Consider the following 17,206-nt stretch of genomic DNA (forward strand, 5'->3'; position numbering starts at 1 on the left):
GAAATTAGAAATCGGTATTATTGAATTTGGACAAACTGGAAAACTATTTTATATTTATGTTGCAAAGACAAACTAAACTACCCAACCATCCTAGGGCCAAATACACGCAATCTGAAGCCTAATATAGTACATATTTGTGCTATACTAGGCCTTGGAATATTTAAGTTTGCTTTTAGCTTCATTTTATCGGACTATAAAGTGAGTAGCACAAAGCTCTACTATCTAATTGTTTAGTATGTCAATGTTTGTACTAAGGTGCATATAGTTACAAAAAGTACTATCTGAGCAGGATGATAGGGGCTGTTCTCAAGATTATAGACACATACACATACAAATCACAATAGCGTGATACATCAAATGAACAAATCCACAAGGGCCGTGATGAGGGTTGGAACCTACGTCCGGGATAATCCCAGACGCGCCTTAGTCGACTGCGCTACGACATGGAAAAGGAATTACACAAGGGCCTCATCACGACCCTTGTGCATTTGTTCATTTGATGTATCACGCTATTGTGATCTCTGTGTGCATTGAAGTAAGGGCGAAGGGGTAGAACATCTAGTTGACAGAGCCCGGGGGCATCTTCTTGAGATGAGGTTATCTTGAGATGATTTCGGGGCTTTAGTGTCCCCGCGGCCCGGTCTTCGACCAGGCCTCCACCCCCAGGAAGCAGCCCGTGACAGCTGACTAACTCCCAGATACCTATTTTACTGCTTGGTAACAGGGGCATAGGGTGAAAGAAACTCTGCCCATTGTTTCTCGCCGGCACCTGGGATCGAACCCAGGACCACAGGATCACAAGTCCCGCGTGCTGTCCGGCTCGGCCGTCCGGCATGATGGAGAGAATTGTGCAAAACCCTCGTTTGTGTCTCGGAGAGGCTGCGGGATGCGTGTGAGAGCAGTAGCACTCCCGGTTGTAACTCTTTTTCCCCATGTCGTGGCCCAGTCGACTACGGCGCGTCTGGGATCATCCCGGACGTAGGTTCGAACCCGCATCACGACCCCATGTGGATTTGTCCATAGATACGAAGTCTGTTATACGTACATGAGGCCTATAGACCCATGACAGGCAGTTCCTATTTACAGCCATCCACATTCCACCCCCTTTTTTATAACTGTCCATCCCAAGCTTGAATATTTCCAATGTGTGTCTGCAGTGAATTTACTTTGTAGCTTATTTCGTATATGTTCAAGGCTATTTCTGAACAATGTTCACCTATATATTTTCTAAAATAAACTCCTATTTCAATCCATTGTTGTGTGTTCTCTCTTGGGTTGATATCTTTAGTAACCTTATCTATAAACCCCTTACATCCATCTTAGTGCAGTTATGGCCCTTTTAATCTTCACTTTTTTAAGGGATGGAAATGTTATTTTTGTCGTTAATCTTTTTAAGTGACGTTCTTAATGTACGGAGGGAAGGGGAAGGAATTGTCAGGGGAAAGTGCCAAGTCATTACGACCATATAGCTGACCATATAGCACTGGGAAGGGGTCAGGATAAGGATTTGGGATGGGACAGTGGGAAGGAATGGTGCCCAACCACTTGGACGGCCGGTTGTTGTTGTTGTTGTTGTTTTAGATTCAGCTACTCTGAACAAAAAGTTGCAAGTAGCACGGGATATGGTGAACCCGTGAACTTACCTGGCACAGGAGCAGGGGCTGTATGTTCAATGGACGGTCGGGGATTGAATGGCAATGTATTTTTATGCTTTCTTACAATGTACCTGTGATCATTTTTTTATTTTACTAGACATTACCTTCTTAAAATTATGTTAAATTAAGGCTCTGCCCGAAACGCTAAGCGTGCTAGTGGCTTGACAAGAATGTAAAACTTTAAGTCTCTGTACTCCAATAAACCCAATGTACTGTCACTATATAAATAAATAAATAAATAAATAAATAAATAAATAAATGTCGAATGTACGGAATTTTTAATATACGGAATTAACTTAGTCATCATTCTCTGTATATTTCCAAGAGAATGCAACAATTAACGGCTTCGTGTCTTGCGGGTCGGCGCTCGATCTCTGCTAGTCCAAGTGGTTGGGCACCCTTCCTTCTCCCCTCCCATTCTTCTATACTACCCGCATGTCCCTTCTGAGTGCTATATATATAGTCATGCTAGCTCAACCCTTTCTCCTGATAACTGCCCTACCTTACATCTCTAGTGCGGGGGACTGAACTATGGAGCATAATCCAAGTGAGTGTCTCAAGGGTAATGTATAACTTGAAGAAGAACTTTAAGGCTTATATGGTAAGAGGTACCAAGGTAGTTTAGATAGCCCTGTTCTAACTATGTGGTCCTCATCGTTACTATAAGTATTACCAAAACAGGAGGCTAGGCTGCTTCACTGATGAGATCAGGACCTCTTAAGAGGACCGCAGCCATGTGACTGTCCATAGCATTAATTTCCATGGTTGAAGATGACCTCGTAGCAATTCCCAGCCATATGGTAGCCATGTTACGCAGCCATAACTGGCATAAGAAGTGCTTTTGAGACCGACGTATTTGTGTGTTGTGTCCGTCTTTAACGAGATTTCTGCTGTCGTGCTGCCCTTCGGGAAGGTTACGCGCCTATTATTCGTTCATCATTTATTTTTATTGTTTTTTATATATACAAGAATTCTTACATTCTTTTACCGCCACTAGCACACATAGCGTTTCGGGCAAATTATATGTACTCACCTAGTTGTACTCACCTAGTTGTGAGTACAACTAGTGTGCTAGGATTACTGTGTCTGCCTTCACTGGTCTCTGTTTACGTTCTCCATCCTCGCATTCATCAATAAACTTATAGGATTTCATCATTGATTCATATAGGATTTCATCTTGTTACAATTTGGTAATCGTTGCTTAGTTGGCAGTCTCTTGTTCTTGCATGGTGATTTTTATATAATGTCAATTAATTCTGCTCAATTTGTTTAGAAGCCTAATTTTTTGAGGATATACTGTAATTGTATTTTGAAAGTCCATTTAATGATCTTGTTCAGTGACATGTTTGACAGTGGCAGAGCTTTCTGGTAGAGTACATGAAGGGTGGGCCAGCTTGGTGGCTGCCAGGGACCAGTGTTGACCCTTGACCCCCTGTTGGCCTCTGGCTCAGGGATACACCTGGCAACTTGCCATAGTTTGAATTCTCTCTTATTCTTTATATTTAGATCCTAGCTTCTCTGTGTTCTTTTTCCATTGACTTCGTTTTTTAAATTCACTTCGGGTTGGATTCCCGGGTGGAAAGATAATTTCCTTACACCTATAATGCCTGGGGAAGTTAGTCAACTGATTTTTTATTGTTGCGGCCGAAGGCGGCTAGTTTATTGTGCACCCCATACTCATCCTGTGAGCGGAAGCGCAAGAAGGATGACTGAGGACACAAAAGGTCTTTATCAGACCTCAACGGAGATTATTACATTAACAATTTCATCTATCTTTCACACCTTATAATTACAATGTCAGCTAGTTACAGAGAATGTTGATTGTTGTATTCACCTAGTTGTGCTTGTGGGGGGTTGAGCTCTGCTCTTTCGGTCCGCCTCTCAACTGTCAATCAATCAACGATCATTTTTTTTGTGGTCTCGTCCTGGCGATGGACTGTAGCCGGCCTAGGTGGGGGGGGGGGAACCTAAATAACCCTAACAGGCTACCTCTACCCAACATTAGAACAATGTATTCAATACCTTTTGAGAAGCGGCGGAACTAGGTATCAGTTAATTACATAGGTTAATTACATAGGTATACACTGTCTACGTAGTTCCCGTGGCGCAGTGGAGAAACACTGGCTCATTGCTTGGTCTGGGTTTGTATCCTGGCCGAGGAGGATTTACTGGGCGCAAATCCTTAACTGTAGCCTCTGTTCACTCAGCAGTAAATGGGTACCTAGTTATTAAACGATTTGGCGGGTCGTATTCCAGGGAAAATTTAGGATTAAGGACCTGCCCGAAACACTATGCTTGCTAGTGGTTTTACAAGAATGTAAGAACTCTTGTGTTATATATGTATATATATACATACAAAAATGTAATCAAGTTCAAGTACGTTTATTGAGACAATAAAATACATCTCAAACGGATAGAGTAGCTTAGGGATCAGAAGCTGGCGTGCACCTTGCGAAACTGATGTACTTTTAAATATGCGGGTTAAAAGTATATAAATAAATAACCTGGGAAAGAGCAGAGGGGTGGACGCAGGTGTTGGGAAGCGGTTAGATCACTGTCGGAGAGACCAGCTCACGCTTACATCACAGGACGGTTGGATGAAGGCCTCACAATCCCTGAATTTAGTTGCTTTATGTATTGTATGTACTAGCTCTATCAATAAATCCAACATTATGTTTGTAACTCATCTTCTATGTGTGTACTTTTACCTGAATAAAAATTTGAATTTTTAATTTGAATTTGAATCGGGTGTGTGCTAAAACACGCCTTATGCTGTCCTCGCTCAAAGAGTGAGGACGCACCGCTCCTCAAACATCGTCAACAATTCCATGACAGCTGTGCAATTTTAAATACCAGTCAACGACAGGAATATTTTGTGGCTGTTACCCACTATTCACCCCAGAGGCTTCAGTTCACAGACACACTCGACTAAAACAAGAGTTCTTATGCGCTGGCCAACCGGGGGTGACAGGCAGGTGCTGTAAATTCGGCTTTAAAACAAGAGGGAAATCCAGCTGGGAATGCAGTGGTCATTTTTTTTTTTTGCAGGAATATTTCTGCGCGGGCCCTAAGCCTCTGGCTGGCCCACTAAGTGTTGCTTGTTTCTGTTTTACTTTGGCGGAGTATGAGTATTTATGACTCGTATGGTCGCTTCAGTAAGATTTTGCGATATGTGTTTAACAACTTCTTCTGCTCTGTTGAATTTAAGTTGAAATCTTAATGGGTTTGTAACTGTGCACTGTGTTAGATAATGTTCCAGTGGTCTGTCGGGCATTTCTCCACAGTGTTGACATTTCCTCTCATCTTCCGGAACCTGTAAGCCTATTTCCCATGCACATGGGTATCCAAGCCTGATGGGATGTAAGTGTACTTCTATTGCTTTACTGTTCCCTTTCATCAAACTAAGTGGTTCGTAGTTGGTTGAATTCTTGTACCAACCCGCAGATCCTGGTGTTGCAACTGCTGTGTTGTGGTCACTGTACATCATTTGCATTGCTCTGTTTCTAATTACTTTCTTAATCTGTGATAGACTCTGTGGTATGTAAATGTCTACATTTCTTCTCTTAGTCGCAAGTTTTGCAGCTTCGTCTGCAATGTCATTTCCTATTATTCCCACATGACTTGGCACCCAGTTGATAAGTACATGCAGTGGTCATTTCAGAGTAATCGCTCGATTCACTGTCGGTACAACTTCCATTGGTTCGACACTCGATATCCTGCCAGTAATTTAGTTCAAGTTCAAGTATGTTTATTGAGACAAAAAGAAATACATCTCAAAGGGATAGAGTAGCTTAGGCTATTTCTATCCCCCCCCCTTCCAGTAATTTGTCAACTTATGGACCATAGTTACGAAAATTATTGGAACGAAATCAATCTTCAAAATGTTCTGGCAAATATGTTGCAATGGCATGCAGACAAATATCAAAATCACGGTCTCTATAATTTGTGTCCACCTGTATGATATTTATCTGGTAGTATGAAATGAAGACCAGCGAATGCAGGTCATTTCCAACCTGTCCTCTCGAATAATACATCGTATATTGACGTACAAATTCCCAACGAACAAAATATTATATACCATAAATCATTGCGGCTCGCAAAAGTTCACGTTTTTTGTGCGTGGGTCGTCCGTTAGGTTAGTTTCGGGCAGTTTAATCAATAATTGTCTGTTGTGACCGAGGAAAAGAAGGCTGCCTGCATGTACAGCAGGCAGCGGTCTCACTATCTACTCTTTACTTATCTGTTTTTTTTAAATTATGATTGGAGTTCGGTTTACACCCTGCTGGTTTAGCTCATTAAATTTTCCTACAACACTTAGGCTAAACTCTTTTTTTTTGTAATGTCTTTATGGCTATTCAGTTTCTCAAAGTTCCTTCCATGCTCTCTTGTTTAGTGCTTTCTTCTCATACTTCCCTATCATGTATCCCCCTCTTTCTTTTTTAACTCTATCTCTCTCCTCTTTTCTAGCGATGTTAAGTCTAGCTTTTGTAATGATCTTGTACTCAGACCATGGCTCTTCCCTCTCCACACTCTTTTCCCTTTCTACCCCCCCCCCCCCACTCCCTTCCCCTCTTCCTGCACTAATCATTGACAAATTCAGGGCCATAAACCGTAGTTTCAAATGTTCTGGTGCCATAACGGCTGTTTGGTTTCCTGTTTTTATGTTTAGTAATACATTAGGTACATCTGCATTTGTGGATATTATGGGTGGTCGGATATCAATTAAGTTTCTTATTCATTATTTTAAAATTAATAACCCCTTCATTTGTTGTTTCCTCCTCATTTAATAATTCAGTGTCAACATTAGCTGGTAGTTCACTGAGGGTCACAGTGATCTGCAAGCAGTGTTAACCGGGGGTATTGAGTGGAGAAAAACAAGAGAGAAGTTAGGGTTATTACAATGGTGGCAGCGGTGGGATTATTACACAAGTTCAAGTTCAAGTAAGTTTATTGAGACAAGAAAAAAAATACATCTCAAAGGGATAGAGTAGCTTAGGCTATTTCTACTCCCCTATTATTACACTTTTTGCGTCTTTCTTCATACCTCATCCAACCTGTTCTCGCACTTTCGTATAGTCAATATTGACTTATTAAATATGTGCATGTGTGACATACTAAACATACTAGTTTACCTTGAAAAGCTTCATGGAAAACATTGACCTTACCTAACCTTCTTAGTATGTTAAGATAAGCATCTTATTCATTTATAATTACAAATATTACTTAACCTATTATAGGTATAGGTTAAGTAATAATTGTAATTACTAAGCAAGAAGATGCTTATCTTAACATACTAAGAAGGTTAGGTAAGGTAACCTAACCTATTATAGGTACAACCTTAACCTATTATAGGTATAGGTTAAGTAATAATTGTAATTACGAAGCAATAAGATGCTTATCTTAACATACTAAGAAGGTTATGTAAGGTCGGTGTTTTCTATGAAGCTTTTCAAGGTAAACTAGTATGTTTAGTATGTCACATATGTACGTATTTAATAAGTCAATATTGACTGTAAGAAAGTGCGAGAACGGGTTGAAGCGATTGCAAGTGTCGGCACAGGTGGCACGGGCATGAACAGCCCGTAAGCAAGTGTAGGCACAAAGTGGGAACACCTGATCAGCTCTCATACACACCTGCTTGATATCCCCCATTTTCTCATGGTGTGCACAGCGATATCATGTAATCAGCTGGTGAGTGGCTGCTCCTGAAACATTTCTCCACGTCTCACCGTCCCTTCCTCAACCTTCAAAATCAATACGGACATTACTGTCTTGCAAGATGAAGAAAGGGGAGATACGAGGATGCAGTATTATGAACAAAAAAAAGAGAATACATCCACAATAATTAGCTCCTCTGGTAGTCAACTACACAAAAGTCTTCAATAAAGTGTAGCGTCAAAACTTTCTATATTTTGTTTGGCAATAAATCCTCAAATCAAATAAATCTCAGGATTAACAATACCCAAATTTTTAACAAAGTAGATGGCAAATTCATTGGCGTTCTCATTGACCGCAAGCTGAATTTCCAGGGACAGTTAGTTTAGTTCATTTATTATGCACCCCATACCCATCTTGTGGGCGGTAGTGGAAAGGGTTACAGAGGCACATAATGGGCTCAGGGACTGAACCCCACAATTCATTTAGCTAAGCAAGTTACAATCTTGATGAGCTAGTTACAAAATTCAATATAAGTCATCACATGGGACACATTCTAAATATATAAAAAAAGCTTCAAAAATTGTTGGCATACTCTCTAAGATCAGATATTATGTTCCTCGCCCTGCCCTGGTGACATTCTATTACTCTCTCATCTATCCTCATCTCAACTGTGGTATTTGTGCTTGGGGTTCTACTGCCACGTGCGGCAGTAGGTTCTACTGCCACGTTTTATATATATATATATATAACTGAAAACTCACACCCCAGAAGTGACTCGAACCCATACTCCCACAACTGGTATGTACAGGGACGCCTTAATCCGCTTGACCATCACGACCGGACAAAAGGAAGTGATAGCCGAGGCTATATGAACCACTTCCCCGCCGGCACTCGGATGGTAATCTTGGGCATAGCATTTTATCAAATCACCTCATTCTTTGGGGCACACGTGAGGAACACAAATGCAAACAAGCCTGAATGGTCCCCAGGACTATATACAACTGAAAACTCACACCCCAGAAGTGACTCGAACCCATACTCCCACAACTGGTATGTACAGGGACGCCTTAATCCGCTTGACCATCACGACCGGACAAAAGGAAGTGATAGCCGAGGCTATATGAACCACTTCCCCGCCGGCACTCGGATGGTAATCTTGGGCATAGCATTTTATCAAATCACCTCATTCTTTGGGGCACACGTGAGGAACACAAATGCAAACAAGCCTGAATGGTCCCCAGGACTATATACAACTGAAAACTCACACCCCAGAAGTGACTCGAACCCATACTCCCACAACTGGTATGTACAGGGACGCCTTAATCCGCTTGACCATCACGACCGGACAAAAGGAAGTGATAGCCGAGGCTATATGAACCACTTCCCCGCCGGCACTCGGATGGTAATCTTGGGCATAGCATTTTATCAAATCACCTCATTCTTTGGGGCACACGTGAGGAACACAAATGCAAACAAGCCTGAATGGTCCCCAGGACTATATACAACTGAAAACTCACACCCCAGAAGTGACTCGAACCCATACTCCCACAACTGGTATGTACAGGGACGCCTTAATCCGCTTGACCATCACGACCGGACAAAAGGAAGTGATAGCCGAGGCTATATGAACCACTTCCCCGCCGGCACTCGGATGGTAATCTTGGGCATAGCATTTTATCAAATCACCTCATTCTTTGGGGCACACGTGAGGAACACAAATGCAAACAAGCCTGAATGGTCCCCAGGACTATATACAACTGAAAACTCACACCCCAGAAGTGACTCGAACCCATACTCCCACAACTGGTATGTACAGGGACGCCTTAATCCGCTTGACCATCACGACCGGACAAAAGGAAGTGATAGCCGAGGCTATATGAACCACTTCCCCGCCGGCACTCGGATGGTAATCTTGGGCATAGCATTTTATCAAATCACCTCATTCTTTGAGGTGATTTGAGGAAGTGGTTCATATAGCCTCGGCTATCACTTCCTTTTGTCCGGTCGTGATGGTCAAGCGGATTAAGGCGTCCCTGTACATACCAGTTGTGGGAGTATGGGTTCGAGTCACTTCTGGGGTGTGAGTTTTCAGTTGTATATAGTCCTGGGGACCATTCAGGCTTGTTTGCATTTGTGTTCCTCACGTGTGCCCCAAAGAATGAGGTGATTTGATAAAATGCTATGCCCAAGATTACCATCCGAGTGCCGGCGGGGAAGTGGTTCATATAGCCTCGGCTATCACTTCCTTTTGTCCGGTCGTGATGGTCAAGCGGATTAAGGCGTCCCTGTACATACCAGTTGTGGGAGTATGGGTTCGAGTCACTTCTGGGGTGTGAGTTTTCAGTTGTATATAGTCCTGGGGACCATTCAGGCTTGTTTGCATTTGTGTTCCTCACGTGTGCCCCAAAGAATGAGGTGATTTGATAAAATGCTATGCCCAAGATTACCATCCGAGTGCCGGCGGGGAAGTGGTTCATATAGCCTCGGCTATCACTTCCTTTTGTCCGGTCGTGATGGTCAAGCGGATTAAGGCGTCCCTGTACATACCAGTTGTGGGAGTATGGGTTCGAGTCACTTCTGGGGTGTGAGTTTTCAGTTGTATATAGTCCTGGGGACCATTCAGGCTTGTTTGCATTTGTGTTCCTCACGTGTGCCCCAAAGAATGAGGTGATTTGATAAAATGCTATGCCCAAGATTACCATCCGAGTGCCGGCGGGGAAGTGGTTCATATAGCCTCGGCTATCACTTCCTTTTGTCCGGTCGTGATGGTCAAGCGGATTAAGGCGTCCCTGTACATACCAGTTGTGGGAGTATGGGTTCGAGTCACTTCTGGGGTGTGAGTTTTCAGTTGTATATAGTCCTGGGGACCATTCAGGCTTGTTTGCATTTGTGTTCCTCACGTGTGCCCCAAAGAATGAGGTGATTTGATAAAATGCTATGCCCAAGATTACCATCCGAGTGCCGGCGGGGAAGTGGTTCATATAGCCTCGGCTATCACTTCCTTTTGTCCGGTCGTGATGGTCAAGCGGATTAAGGCGTCCCTGTACATACCAGTTGTGGGAGTATGGGTTCGAGTCACTTCTGGGGTGTGAGTTTTCAGTTGTATATAGTCCTGGGGACCATTCAGGCTTGTTTGCATATATATATATATATATATATATATATATATATATATATATATATATATTTTTTTTTTTTTTAAATATAGAAGGGAGTACCACCTCTAGCTGGAAGAAGGGGGACCCATAGCCTCGGAGGAAACCACGCATAACGCATTAGAGGGAATGTTTAGATCCCCTCCAATACAGTTTCTGTGTGCTTTTCTCCTACCACCCCCTTCCTTGAATATTTTTGTGCTTTATTATGCATTTGATGGTTACAAGATATACATGGGTTGATACAAAAATAATAATGCAAAAAGGTGCTTAAAGGTTATGGATCTCTTGAAGAACACAACAATGGGAAACATTGATGAATGTCACAGACGGGTTCGATCATTGTTGCAAGTCAAACACTTCTTCGAATTCCTCTGAAGTTGGACTAGTGCCCAAGACGCAACAGGCATTTCCTCTCTGAATCGCAACACTGAGGCGCTGGAACAAGAAACTTTTTGCTCTCTGGTCTTTTGTAGCGCTGATCAATTTGTCCCCCAATTCCTTCAGGAACTTCAATGCACATTTTCCCCACGAACCGAGGGTCTCCGAGCCGATCGGAACAAAGCTGTAGCAGTGTGCTAGACCTCTGTATTTAATAATTTTCTGCGATTCCCTGAAAGAAGCAGCACCACCGCTTTCACGTGTGCTGTAGTGGAGGTAGGTACTGGCCAGTGTGGCAGCGCACGTGTAGTCCCATACCACTTGCTTACCATCCTTCCAAGGTAGCAAGGTGACCCCATCAGGGCGCTTCTGAGGGTCGTTAGGTCTGGATAAGTGTGGTTCTCTTTGTGCCGGGCAGCGGGCTGTGGCGAGGCTCCTCTTGATGATGTCGTTGACTTCTTCATGTCTTGCAATTTTACCCTGTGATTTACGACATACCAGACCATGACGACCATATTGGTCTGCCATCGCAGTTCCGCAGATGCACCTATGTTCGGTGAGGATGGGGGCGGCAAGGCGAAGGGCAACTCCAATGCGGAGAGCGTCATGACTGAGGCGAGTTCCCAGGGCTGCATTGGGCACAGCAAATAAAAAATCCCCGGCGTGGGGTGTATATATATATATATATATATATATATATATATATATATATATATATATATATATATATATATATATATATATATATATATATATATATATATATATATATATATAAAATATATATATATATATATATATATATATATATATATATATATATATATATATATATATATATATATATACACACATATATATATATATATGTGTGTGTGTTCGATTATATATATAGAGCGACACTCATAAAACTGGCTGTAGTCACTTAGCACTTAGTTGTTCTTGCGGGGGTTGAGCTCTGGCTCAACGGTCCCGCCATATGTATGAGGAAACGTAGGTACAGGTATAGGTATACCTAGCTAACACATTTTATCGAACCTGTGGCAACAAATATCATTCAAAGCTTTTTTGTTTTAAATAGCTTTTAGTTGTTGCTTAAAATTTCATGCAAGGTCTCCCATTTTCTTTGATGGTCACCAAGGCATTTTATGTTTGTGTCAACTTTAGTTAATCGATTAGCAAGCTTTAAGGCCTCTGCACTTGTCGACAAGTCTTTGCTAAAAAAAAGAAGAAAAGATACAGTATAATAAATGTCTGGAGTATTAGGTCACATTCTAGTTCATTTCAACCGTATACAGCCATACCTTCCCCCTATTTTTTTTTTACAAATATATGGAATATCTTTCACATTTTGTTTAATCCACATACAATTAACATATAGTTAGAGATGCAGATATGCGTATGTAATGAGTAATGGTGGTGATAATGGGTGGAGGTAGGGTTTTTTATTATTATTATTTTCTACCACAGACGTGGCCACACATTTACAATGCTAAACAGCATATATACATTTTCTTCTGTCCTCCATGGACAGAGTTAGAGATCAGTTAAACATATAGTTCAGGGAGGGAGGTAGAGTTAAGGGGTCACTGATGCAGTGAGAGTCAGCTGGGTGGAGGAGGTGGTTCCCTCTGGCGGCGGCGGGCGGCACCACCCTGACAACAAGACAGCTATGGACACACACACTCCTCACCTCTCGTGAGCTCTCGCCTCGCTGGCTCGGGGTCCATGCCATATCTTGTATATATGTAAGTCCTGGGTGTATTACTTTGAAATTCGGGTGATGAGAGAATGATTCTTTTTGATCTCACAGATGACCCCTGTTGCCCACCGTGGGTATTGTGGGCCCACAGCCGCTACCGTGGGTTTCATCTGGCCCACGACTGCCCCTGCTAGTGTTGGTGGCCCACGGCTGATTCCATGGGTGTCACGAGGTCAAGGCTGCCACAGTGGGTGTCATGGGCTCAGGGCTGCCACAGTGGGTGTCATGGGCTCAGGGCTGCCACAGTGGGTGTCATGGGCTCAGGGCTGCCACAGTGGGTGTCATGGGCTCAGGGCTGCCACAGTGGGTGTCATGGGCTCAGGGCTGCCACAGTGGGTGTCATGGGCTCAGGGCTGCCACAGTGGGTGTCATGGGCTCAGGGCTGCCACAGTGGGTGTCATGGGCTCAGGGCTGCCACAGTGGGTGTCATGAGGTCAGGGCTGCCACAGTGGGTGTCATGGGCTCAGGGCTGCCACAGTGGGTGTCATGGGCTCAGGGCTGCCACAGTGGGTGTCATGAGGTCAGGGCTGCCACAGTGGGTGTCATGGGGTCAGGGCTTCCACAGTAGGTGTCATGCAGTAGACTGGCAGGTGGTGCTGCAGTATACTGTAGACCAGCAGGTGGGGCTACAATATGGGTTTATAAAATGAAATGGACTGCCTCTGAATTAAAGGATCACTCAGCTTGGCTCTGTCAACAGTATTGTTTCCAGAGGCTGCTCAGGCTAACAAGTTTATTGCCTTCATATGTGCAATAAATTGCTTAAAATGATATTTAAAGATTAGATGCATGCAGTACTTTTGTCCACTTTCTATTTATGTATACATTTGTCTTCCAGTAATGTGGTGAAAGATCCACAATGAGAAAGAAGCAAATACTGCTTTTGAAGGTGGGTGTAGTTGTCTGGCTGTGTGCAGTCTATGCACTTTTTATACACAAGCCTTCAACATCCTCCAACATTCAGGTATGTTAAATATATTAATGCTAACACTGACAGTTTAAGCATTGAAGGAATAATTGCAGGTTTATTACATACACTAGACCAAGAGTTATGTGCACTATTGTATGCTCCACTAGAAAGTGGGTCATAGTCATCAGTTTTTATAGTGCATATTTAAGGCAGTGAAGTACTGTACCACAAAAGGTGTTACAGTACTTGCTAAATTAACAGTTGTCACTAAAATTTGAAAAAAATGGCCAAAAATGCAGAACAACTTTTTGAAGTTGTGCTGAATGAAATCATAAAATACTTACTTATACAGTAATGTAATTATAAATTAAGCCTATATTAGCTAGTATTTTTTTAAAGGGTACATATTATTGTCAGTTAACACATTATATTGTCAATGCACATTACATTTTTATTACAGTATTTAGATTACAAAATATATATTCTTATCATCATTAATAGTAATAAAGCACTCATTACAAGCCCAAAAGTTATGCTAAATCTCTAGACTTGTACTAACACTGCTGGTACACAAAAGCTACTACAGAAGGGACATGCAGAAACAATTTTTTTTTTTTTTTTTTTTTTTTTTTTTTTTTTTTTTTTTTTTTGAGATATATACAAGAGTTGTTACATTCTTGTACAGCCACTAGTACGCGTAGCGTTTCGGGCAAGTCCTTAATCCTATGGTCCCTGGAATACGATCCCCTGCCGCGAAGAATCGTTTTTTCATCCAAGTACACATTTTACTGTTGCGTTAAACAGAGGCTACAGTTAAGGAATTGCGCCCAGGAAATCCTCCCCGGCCAGGATACGAACCCATGACATAGAGCTCGCGGAACGCCAGGCGAGTGTCTTACCACTACACCACGGAGACAATTTGAAAATGATATATCTGCTAGTTCAAAAGATCAGTCTTATCTAACTCACATACCTAATATAAATTCTTTGGATATATGCTTGTATGTTTATAAATTTTCATTTGGTGAAGTGCTAGACCTTTACATAATTTAGTACAGTTTGAGTTAGATGTAGTGTCACATCAGTTTGGTAATTATTATAGACAGGACTTAGACACTGAAGCTCATTCTTGACAAAATGGTCACGCAAGAATAGTAAAGTATGGTGTTAAACTTCATCAATATCAGTGAAATATATCCTTGGGTTGACTGATGACCAAGTTATGGGGGGTAAAAAATGGTGCACTCCTGTAGCATTGTTTATTTCTGGGTGTTATGTGAGCACTGTTACCATCTTTCTTTTCATTACTTTAAGCCTTGGTAATACTTCTGTTACAGATTTCGCAGAATATTAATCAACAGTTGGACAAGCTTGAAGACGAGCTTAATGGTCAATCTCAGTTTTATAATGGACTACTGGACAAGTTAAGAATACTGCGAAACCAGCAGGAGAGTCACAGCAGCAGCAACAATGTACCTGAAGGTTCAACAGGAAGAGTAAGCATTCAAGTTATAATGTAAATTATTGAATACATTTTGCATTTTTATTTATTTACAAGTATGTAGTGAATGATTTACGTGTTGAGGATTACAATGAATGATCAGAGGTTTTAATTCTCTCAAGCTTTTCAGATTCTGGGCAAAAACTGAAGATACACCAGGCATTTTTTTCTCCTTTGAATCACCACACTAGGGTGTATAAATAGGAAACTGGCAGCCCTTGGGTCTTGACTAGTGTCAAAACCCAAGAACTTTTCTGAGGGGAGCCCCGTCGGCTCCCCGGAGCTTTTACCAGGCTGATATGCTAATGTCAGACTTTGGCATCAGTCATGTGTCTGGAGTTCTAAGGCCTACCGGGGACCACGGCCAGAACCTGGCCCCCTCAGAGAGGCAAGGGGAGCAATGGCCTATAGAAACCCCCGTGTGGTTGGAAGCATTCTGTGTCTGCCATCGACCGGGTCAAGCATCCAGAAAGGTAAGCATTCCAAAACAAACCCCTATTCTGGTTAAAATTGTTACCTAAAGCCAAACTAGTGGATAGAACTCCCCAATAGAAAACAAGCAAACTAGTATGACGTCACACGTCACTGCGCAGCTGTCTGCACAGCTCTCCCCTCCCTGGGAAGGGGAAGGGGGAGCCCCAGACCTCCCACGCCGGAGAGGTCTGGGGCTTCCTCCCCCCCCTTTTTGGGACGGTGTCTTCGTCATGTTTCCCCGTTCTTGGGGTTCTACGTGACTTCTGGTCTCGGGTGCGCCTGCGTCTTTGTGTGCCTTCGGGACTAGTGTTGGCTTCTGTGTTCTCGAGGGTTCAGGAAGGTTTTCGCTACTTCCCGCATTATTGGAACGTCTGTCGGCTCCTTGTCCGGGTCGCCACAAGTAGCCCGGTTGGGCTGCTTGTGGCTAATAGCCCAGTTGGGCTACTTGTCGCCCGGTTGGGCTACTTGTCGCCGGTTGGGCTACTTGTCGCCCGGTTGGGCTACTTGTCGCCCGGTTGGGTACTTGTCGCCCGGTTTGGCTACTTGTCGCCCGGTTGGGCTACTTGTCGCCCGGTTGGGCTACTTGTCGCCCGGTTGGGCTACTTGTCGCCCGGTTGGGCTACTTGTCGCCCGGTTGGGCTACTTGTCGCCCGGTTGGGCTACTTGTCGCCCGGTTGGGCTACTTGTCGCCCGGTTGGGCTACTTGTCGCCCGGTTGGGCTACTTGTCGCCCGGTTGGGCTACTTGTCGCCCGGTTGGGCTACTTGTCGCCCGGTTGGGCTACTTGTCGCCCGGTTGGGCTACTTGTCGCCCGGTTGGGCTACTTGTGGCCCGGTTGGGCTACTTGTGGCCCGGTTGGGCTACTTGTGGCCCGGTTGGGCTACTTGTGGCCCGGTTGGGCTACTTGTGGCCCGGTTGGGATACTTGTGGCCCGGTTGGGCTCTGACTTCGCTTCGTTGACCGGTTTTGTTGTTCCTGCTTCCTCTTTTGGCTACTTTTCTAGTGCAGTAGTCCAGGTTGGCGCCTTCCCGCAGTGAGGGTTGTGCGGTTTGGCCAGCGTGTCATGCACATGCGCCGTGGAGTTTGTTTTGGTCTGGGCGGTGTGATTAAGTGCTGGTGTTTTGCGCCCTTTTTTCTCAGGTGCTTCGCCTCTCGCTCTTCTCCCTTGCTACGGTATGTGCCCCTTCGCTCCGGGGGTGTCCTGGTTTCCAGCTGTGGGGCGGACGCAGAGGTTTTTCCCTGTGTCATGGGTGTGGGCCGCCTCCTTTGCCTCTACCCTACTCTCCTGTGGGTCCGGCTCTGGCGTCTTCACCTGGCGGTGCTCCCAGGATCTTCTGGGTGCTGTTGGGTTGTGTCACGTTCGTGCATCCGTTCGACAGGTGAGTTCCTGCGGTCTGGCGTCTTTTGGCCAGGCGCTGGATGCGGAGATGTTTATATACCTGTCTTTCTTTAGGTATATTTCTGTACGACTGAGACCGTTCGCACACCAGTGACTCCCTTTTTTCAACCCTTCCAGTCCCACTCATGTGCATGTCCAACCCATGCTAGAGTCATTCAGGGGACCCACCTTTTTTCGTGTTATGAGGTGTGTGGGTTGTGGTGCTGGTTATGTTCTCACCTGGTTGTGCTTGCAGGGTTTGAGCTCTGGCTCTTGGGTCCCGCCTATCTGGAAGACCTTGCAGGATAGTACCAGTGGAGTGCAGTGGTGCTA

General features: G+C 43.8%; 2 protein-coding genes across 3 annotated transcripts in view; one reads left to right on the plus strand and one right to left on the minus strand.

Annotated features, from left to right (window-relative positions):
* The window catches only part of LOC123758065 (fap1 adhesin-like), a 4,223-nt gene extending 1,760 nt beyond the window's left edge, over positions 1 to 2,463 (minus strand). Inside the window, exon 1 of the mRNA XM_045742250.2 lies at positions 2,355 to 2,463. Within this exon, the coding sequence (XP_045598206.2) occupies positions 2,355 to 2,463 (109 nt within the window). The remainder of the gene's footprint in view (positions 1 to 2,354) is intronic.
* Positions 2,464 to 12,438: 9,975 nt separating this feature from the next.
* Positions 12,439 to 17,206, plus strand: part of Mgat1 (alpha-1,3-mannosyl-glycoprotein 2-beta-N-acetylglucosaminyltransferase) — a 34,952-nt gene continuing 30,184 nt past the window's right edge. For both annotated transcript variants that reach the window (XM_045741704.2, XM_045741705.2), the window contains exons 1-3: positions 12,439 to 12,597; positions 13,450 to 13,575; positions 14,859 to 15,017. In XM_045741704.2, coding sequence (XP_045597660.1) covers positions 13,471 to 13,575; positions 14,859 to 15,017 — 264 coding nt within the window. In that variant the 5' untranslated portion in view covers positions 12,439 to 12,597; positions 13,450 to 13,470. The remainder of the gene's footprint in view (positions 12,598 to 13,449; positions 13,576 to 14,858; positions 15,018 to 17,206) is intronic.

Source organism: Procambarus clarkii, chromosome 40, assembly GCF_040958095.1.
Source record: "Procambarus clarkii isolate CNS0578487 chromosome 40, FALCON_Pclarkii_2.0, whole genome shotgun sequence".
Taxonomy (NCBI): Eukaryota; Metazoa; Arthropoda; class Malacostraca; order Decapoda; family Cambaridae; genus Procambarus; species Procambarus clarkii.